The sequence below is a fragment of the Impatiens glandulifera genome, chromosome 7 (genome assembly GCF_907164915.1).
Source record: "Impatiens glandulifera chromosome 7, dImpGla2.1, whole genome shotgun sequence".
Lineage (NCBI taxonomy): Eukaryota > Viridiplantae > Streptophyta > Magnoliopsida > Ericales > Balsaminaceae > Impatiens > Impatiens glandulifera.
Window position 1 is genome coordinate 50,437,565 of NC_061868.1, and position 8,614 is coordinate 50,446,178.

Below are 8,614 nucleotides of genomic sequence, written 5' to 3' on the forward strand. Positions count from 1 at the left end.
TCGCGGTGAAATCCTTTCAACTCTAAGTGTGTGATCTCACATGACCCAATTATAGTAACTATATGTTTAACCTTATTAATCGCAATTGACTTCTAGCAAAGCATTGCAACTCCAGAAATAATCGGATTAGATTATCTCTGTTAATTGTCTTACCCATTTAGTAATTACGCATTGAATTAAATGACACAATTACTTTTAAAATCACTCTGTTATACTAAAATGGTCACTAAGAAGCTTTTATGTGAATCATATAAATTATAATACACTATATGTTTAATGGGATTGAGATTGATTTTTCGCCTAATGCAACGCTGTTATAAAGGTCTACGTACTCACAAAATTTATAAACCAATGTATGTTGAGGACATAACCCACTTCAAATTCAAAATAATCCATAGCATGTTTCAAATTGGTTTGACATATTGTTTATAGGGTTTAGAAAAGTAATAATATGTTTTTTTTTTCCTGCATCGCAACACAAATGATATATATTGACGGGTAAGAAGTTAGAAGTTAATTAATAATGAAGTATTACTTTTATTTTATTTTTGTTAGGAAGTTAGGTACAGACTTTATCTAAAAGTTGATGGATTATCTTATCTGTATTTTATACAGTCAAGTTTGTATTCAACATTTATTTTAAAGATTGCAATTTAATGATTTAAGGGTTATAAAATGGTGAAAAATAACTAGAGGATCCGAATATTTTTATTATTTAAGATTTAAAATATTATTTGATTATATATAAGATGTTGGTCCAAATAAATAATTCAAATTATTGTTTATCAAAGGAATTTGTATGAATAGCTATGAGCCTATGCCCATGTGATGGGGCAGCCGACGGCTGATTTGGGTCAAGGGTGCTCTATCGTTACCCCAATCAGGGAAGACTAAGAAAAGTAATGATAAGTACTGGACATAAAGATATCATATATATAATCCATATTTATAGAGTTGAGGTCCTTGAGGAGTTGTTTGTTTAATTTTTTATAACTGTTAATCATTATGATAAAAAAATTCATTTCTTTTAAAAGGCCCCATTGCTCTCAGCTAAATGAGGCCCAAAAGAGTTGCCCAAATTTCTAAGCCCCAACTCATTTGTAATAGCTTATAGTAAGTAAGTTAAATACTTTTTAAAAATAGAAGAAAACACTGATATAGTTTTGAAATTTCTGTAATTAATTTGATATTCAACATTATATATATATATATATATTTTTTAATTTTACATTGTTGAACGTGTCTTATAATATTGAATTCACGTTGACATACTTAAATAGTAGTAATCGAAATATGAATATCACCCACGATACTATTATTATGAAATGAAATTTATAAAAGTCGTTCTTACAAGTACGTAGAGTCGGTTAATGTATTTATCGTCTTTCTGAAAATCTGTGTTCGATAATTTATCGGTTTTATGAATTTTATTTTTTAATTTTATATGATATCATGCTTAAGGACGACAATGGGGCGGTTCGGGACGGAAAATGCATTTATCATTCTTGCACTATTTTTATTTCAGATATTTTTTTAATACTATCCATGCGGACACCTTTTATAAAATATTTTTAAAAAAATAAAAATTATAAAATAAAATTATATAAACGAATTTTTAATATAATATATATGGTAATATATTAAAATTTTATATTATTATAAAAAAATCAATTTACAACTCTTATAGAATATAATAAATAAATAAAATATATTTGTAATTTTATATATTTAATTGTGTTTATAGTGTTCGGGACAGAATCAGAATTAAATCGGGGACTCAAATATCATTCCCTCCCCATTTCCGTTCGGTTTCATAGAAACGGAACAATTCAATTCGGTTATTACGAGCGGTTTCAAATTAAGATCCTTAATTATTCTTAGTTTCATTAGGCTTAAACGGTCTTTATTTATCATAATATATAATCCATTTAAAAATAAAATTATGAAATATAATTAAACTTGTTGACATTAAATGATAAATCAAAACATGTAAAAGTTTAAAGAAAGCCCATTTAATTTATCCCTCCATTTAATTTTGCATTCAAAAGAGATTTATTTTTAAATATTTTGAAAGACAAAATCTCATGATAGATTGAATGATTTAATGCACTATTTTATATTAAAAAGCTAATATCTATTATAAATATTTTGCATGTCAATAAATTAATAAAGGAATATTGTAATCCATATAATATATGCAAAATATTACAGTTCTTTCTTAACAAAAAATATATATTTTTTTAATTCTAAAAGTATTAAATATTTTCTTAATAAATAATTGACACAACTAATAATAATAATATAAATAAAAATATATAAAAAAGAAAACATTTGAAAATATTTCCTAAGAAAGAAAAAGCAATGACGTAAGTTTGATTGACGTTACTAGCATTCCATTTTGAGACCAAAAAATAAACTTGATAGATCCGAATATCTGATGGACGATTATTAACCGTGGGATGAGAGAGTAATTTTGTTAAGGTTGACAGATTGTTATAACTCCGTGATTTACCGTCGTCGGATCCGAGTGTTGGCAAAAGCCGAGTCACGCAAAGTCGGAAGGAATTCGCCATTTAGAATGCAGATTACTACTGCTTAATCTCCACCAGGATTTTCTCTCTCTATCTTCCTTCCTTCCTTCATTTGATTTCATCATCATCATCATCATCAATATACAATCAAGGATTGTTGGCCGACCGAGCGAAACAATCGAGGACGGAGGAAGGAATAGATAGAGCTCCGCTTATCTCAAACGCATCTTTTGCTGGCTGGCTGGCCGCCCGCTAACTGTTAAACTGAGATTTCCAGCAGGTACATTCGGCCGATTCATCGATCACTTTTTCTATTTCTTATATACACGACTTACTTCTGCAATTCATTGGATTCTAAACCTGTAAATATGTTTATTTCTATTGCAAGCTATTGTTGTTTACAGTTTTTACTTGTATTTTTTGAATTATCTTTCTCAGTTTCTTCAATCGGTTATTTTGTTGCTGAACCGATCTATGAGGTTAGGTTTGCTTCTGGATTGAACCGTTTTCCTTGGGAGACTTTGAATAATTATTCACAAGAGTTTTAATCAAATTGGAGTAAATTTAGCAGGGGATGTTTCCATTTCCCCTAATTTTTGTAATGTATTGCATTATGGAATGGTACAGCGTTTTCAAGAAACTTAATCAACCATCTATGGCTATATCTATGTCTATGTCTATGTCTAGTTCTTGTTATGTTTCCAGAGCTGCATTTTAACTGTGACCTTATGGAGATCGACAATTTGTAGCATTTTCCCTTACCTTGTGGTGAAACTTGGGACTTTTATGTTGATTTTCCAACGGTTTCTTGTATTTTCTCTAATCCCTGAACTGAAAAACGATGCAGCAGAGTGTAGAAATCAAGTTTTGGTTATGACATCAACATGCCTAAGTTGTAACTTGTAACCACAGTGTAGAAACTGATGATTAGCAAACTGATTTCTGGTTCTGCTAATATACATTTTGAAGCTTCTTCTGCCTTGATTTTACTTGTTTGAGACAATCTTAAAGAGGAGGACGTGTTGACTCTGCGTATCACTGTTCCATTTTTTATTATTATTTTAAAATGGTCCATGCGATATATGAAAATGAATTGTTTAAGCACAACGAATAAGCATGACATGAGAGAAAAAATCATATCACTGTTTCTGTATCTACACTTTGTATATGTCTTGGTTGAAACTGATTTTCATGAGATTGCTTACTGAGACATTTGACATTTTCTCTGTGCAGATGGTCTGAAATCTCTCTTGTGGCAGCCGTTTTCCCTAGCTACAAAATTCATCAGCAGATTGTAAAACGGAACCTGATGCAGGGGCAAAGGAGGATGTCTAATTCATTTACTGAATCTGTTGATCTTAACCAGGGATCTAATGACAGTAACACTGGTGTGGATCAGTCATCTTCCTGGAATAACATGTCAGGTCCTGGGGAGAGCCCAGTGCCAAGCTACAATCATTTCGCCAGAGACAGTGATGCATCTGCTGTTGGTAGAGGTGGTCATACTTTTCGTGGTTGGGACTTTGGTCAGTCTAGCTCGGGTGCGAACTTACAGAACCATGGATCTAGTGATGAATTTAAAAGTGTAAGTGGCCAAACCTCTTTTCGTGGTAGTTATACAGGTCTAGGATTAGAAGAAAGGATATTTGGATCAAGTGTCAGTAGTGGTATTGGTGCCAATCAGTTTGGTGGGAGACCTCAAATTTTGCCGAGTACTGGTCGGATTCCTAGACCCATAAACTTGAATAGTGAAGAAATGATAGAGAGTCATGATATTGAGCTGGGTATGGGTTCGTATGCTGGCCATTACCTCAATAAGTTGGACAGACCAGAGACAGATCCTTCCTTGAACAATGTAGGCACATCTTCTGGTAATCCTATCTACTGTGTTGAGAATGGTCAAGGCTCGGGTTCTTCTTTAGGAAATTGGGGTTCATCATGCAAAAGAAAGGCCCTTGAAGGTAGTTCTGGACACTATCAAGGTGGAAGTTCAAGTAGCTTCCAACAATCTGAGAACATTGCACGCCATAGCGTTCCTGGTCGTTATGCTGCTTCTACTTCCTTAAATATATCATCACCACCAGCGAATTCTCCAAGCATTAATCCTGAATACCTACAATATGGAAATCAGACTGGTCTGCCTACTGTGACTTCTGAAGTCTTTTCATCTTCAGGGTTGACAGGTGTTGCAGAAAGCTCCTCAAGAAACTCTTGCTCTAGACTGGATTTGGGGAGTCGTGAATCTCGAAGGTTTCATGTTCCATCATCAGGAATTGCTTTAGGACTCCCCGATGTGCCTCCCCACCAATTGTCTAGACCCTTTTCTTTTACTAGCCCTTTGGACCCTAGGTCGATTTCTTTACTTCCATCCACTTCAACCAACCCTCCAAACCAATACTGTTCTGAAAATAACCCTGATATCTCAAGGAACATACCCGCTTTCACCTGGAACGGGGGCCTTCACCATCAAGCTAGTGGTTCTTTTATGAGTGCTGGACAGAGAGGTCTCTCACTGCTTGAAGAAGAAAATTTCTACGACCTTTCTAGAAACAGTACAGAGCATCCCTATTTTACTCTTGGGACTGAGTTAAGAAGTATGACCCAAGATGCAAATAATAGGAATACATCTATTGGAAATCCAAGCAGTTCTTCAGGTGTTCTTCCTGGTTCTCGTACCTACTCTAACTCTGGTATATCTCCTTTCCCAAACCCATGGATTTCCCATCAGAATTCACCACCACAAAGTCAAAGGTTATCGGAGTTGACTCCTTGGTCTCTCTTTCCACCTGTTAACTCTGGTTCTGGAATCCAGAGAGGTCAATTACCTCACTTGCGTCCAAGTTCCTCACTGATTCAAGAAACTGGAACGCCTTCTGGATCTAATCATGGTCATCGTTCATTGTACCCGAGGAGAGGTACATGGTCGATGGATGTAGCAGATGATGAACTGAGTGGCTGGCATGCTTCATCTTCTGACAATGAAGGGAGACTGAGATTAGTATCTGAGGTTTGTTCATTTGCATCTTTCATGTTCACATCCTGCAGTCATATTACTTAGTTATTTTCAATGCTTAGGTATGTCAGTTTCGTTTATAATTCTGTAATGATCTGGTTACTAGTATTTCATGATTTTTGGTTACTGTTTATAACTCACATTTATGATGTTTCAGAAGGAAGCATTTTCTTTGCATCAGATATTTTTAACTTTACAGTAGCTTCATTTGGTTTAATTAGGTTTGGCCTTGCATGATATCAATTGTCAATTAGCTTGAAATCTCCCGGGCTTATAGTTTTAGTTAATAAATCTTTTATAGAATGTAGGAAGTAGGAACGCTTGACCAATGGTTTGAAATATTATGTGAATTAACTCTGCTATCATTTCAATTTCACTTCTAGATAGCTTATGTATCTCTGTGATGTTCCTCCTGTGGAGTTTCCATATTTCATGATTAAACATGCTAAATTAATATTATGTGAACGTTCCAAATTGTGAGCCTTGCAGAAGTATTGTTCCCCATGAATTACTTGTTATATGTGGCATGCTTGTGTATGAATTACAGTACTTTGTAGATACCATAATATTGATTGATGCCTCTTATTTTGTTTTTCAGATTCGACAAGTGTTGAATGCAATGCGTAGGATTGAGAATTTCCAGGCAGAGGTTTGATTCTCTAGATCAATGTTGTTGACTACGATTTACATATATACAAAATTTGACTTGGTTTTTTCCATTATGGCATCATGACAAAGCCACCCTTAAGTTACTTTTAAATTTACTACTAAATATTTATGATTAGTTAGTAACAAATTTTTTTAAGGGCTTAGTAAGAAGAGCTGGCTAAAATTTCTTCAGAAATGCGTCATTTTGTTAATTCTCTGGCTCATGGACCATGTACACCAGGATTACGTGATGTTCGACCCTTTCATAAATGGGGCTGCTGATATGCATGACAGACATCGGGGCATGAGGCTTGATGTTGATAACATGTCCTATGAGGTATGTATGTATGTAAGTATGTAAGCAAAGGTTTGTTCGCATTATCAAAAAACTAAATATAGTGTTACTGCAATACCAGGAGCTGTTGGCATTGGAAGAGCAGATTGGAAATGTGAGCACTGGGTTAAACGAAGAAACCATTATGAAGGATATGCAACAGAGCAAGTTCATGTCTCTTGACTCCTCACTGAAGTCTGAGCCTTGCTGTATATGCCAGGTAAGGGGGGGTGGGATTTTGTTGTTGAATGAGAAAAATATTGACGAGATTCATGTATATATTGTGTTGTTGTAACGCTGCAGGAGGAATATGCAATAGGAGATAACATGGGGAAGCTGGAATGTGGACATGATTTTCATACCAACTGCATTAAGAAGTGGCTGACAGTGAAGAACATTTGCCCTATTTGCAAAATGCCTGCTTTGGGTACATGATGATGATGATGATTTATTTATACAATGAATGTTTGGAAAGTGGGATCCCCCTTATTTTGGTTGAAAGTGAAAAAGGCTTAAAACTCGGTAACTTTGATCCCATAGACAGACAGACAGACCGACTATTATTACTTACTTTGATTATGACATTTACTTTGGTATGCAAAAAATCCCAGACCTTTCTTGCTCTCATATTATACAACTTTCAAAGCTAGGTAATTGGTGCATTTCTTCAACATATATTTTCAAATTTCATTAGTCTTTTTTTTTTTTCAAAACAAAATTTCCAGTTTGTTTTTTTGGGAATAAACCATATCTAAATACTTGTTAAAAATGTTATTTTTAGAATAAGAAAATAAACTTTTCATTAGACTATTGTTTCCCTGGAAGTCTTATTACAGATGTTTTTATTTCTTTTGAAATTTAGATCAAGAATATAGTGAAAAAACGAAAATACATATTTGTCCTTTATATTTTTACAAAGTGGTTTTTTAATTTAATATCTGTTTATCTTTTATTATTATTATTATTATTATTATTAATATTTAAATTAATTAAAAATAGTAATATTCATTTATTATCTAAATATTGTTTTAAATAAATGTTAATGCTATATGATTATATCAATTATGATTTCTTATTCTTTTAACTTTTTTGTATGATTTTTTACATTTTAATTTTTATAATTATATATAAACATTCTAACTCACAATTATATACAAATCTATATATATCTAATAACACTTAATTTAAAATGTTAGAGGTGTAACCTCCACCATCATTAACAAATTAGGTAATTTCTCTTTCCTAATAATTATTTATTTTAATTATTTTCTCTCTCCAAATAATTATATATATATATATAAATTTCTTTCCTAATATATATATATTTCTCTCCCTTAATTTAATTATTGAGTATTTTTTACTCTCTCTTACCATATAAATATTTATATTTTTGTCGCATTTATAATATAAAATATTTTTTTATCAATAATTTTATATTAAAATATATAATATTACATAACATATTTATTTTTATATTTAATAATAACAATATATATATAATAATGTTTAAAGTCAACATGCACCACATTAATCCATCGTCATTAGATATATAATCCACATTATCAAATATTTTATCTCTCCTCTCTCCTCCCCTTTATTTCATAATTTCTCTTTGCTAATAATTATTTATCTTAATTATTTTCTCTCTCCTAATATATATATATGAGGAGTGATAGAAGGAGGGAATTTAGTGAGGGAATTTGGTGAGGGAATGACATTGCATCACCTTCATTGCTTGGAAAATGTAAAAGTGGGAGGAAAGAGAGAAAAAAGAGAAATTATTTGATTTTTCTAGCGAATAAGATTATGCCTCATTCCCTCACCAAATTCCCTCACCAAATTCCCTCACCTAATCATTTCTCTATATATATATATAAAAGTTTCTTTTTTAATATATATATATATATATATATATATATATATATTTTTCTCCCTTAATTTAATTATTAAATATTTTTTACTCTCTCTTATTATATAAATATTTATAAATTTTTCACTAATAATATAAAATATTTTTTTATCAATAATGTTATATTAAAATATATAATATTATATAACATATTTATTTTTATATTTAATAATAAATAT

At 31.8% G+C, this 8,614-nt stretch overlaps 1 protein-coding gene across 1 annotated transcript; it reads left to right on the forward strand.

Moving 5' to 3' along the window:
• The first annotated feature begins 2,561 nt into the window (after nt 1–2,561).
• LOC124944664 (E3 ubiquitin-protein ligase MBR2-like) lies at nt 2,562–6,978 on the forward strand. The gene is made up of 6 exons (XM_047484978.1): nt 2,562–2,811; nt 3,765–5,538; nt 6,143–6,193; nt 6,434–6,529; nt 6,609–6,746; nt 6,830–6,978. Exons 2-6 carry the CDS (start codon nt 3,841–3,843, stop codon nt 6,959–6,961), a joined length of 2,115 nt encoding a protein of 704 aa, XP_047340934.1. The 5' UTR covers nt 2,562–2,811; nt 3,765–3,840; the 3' UTR covers nt 6,962–6,978.
• The last annotated feature ends 1,636 nt before the right edge of the window (nt 6,979–8,614 follow it).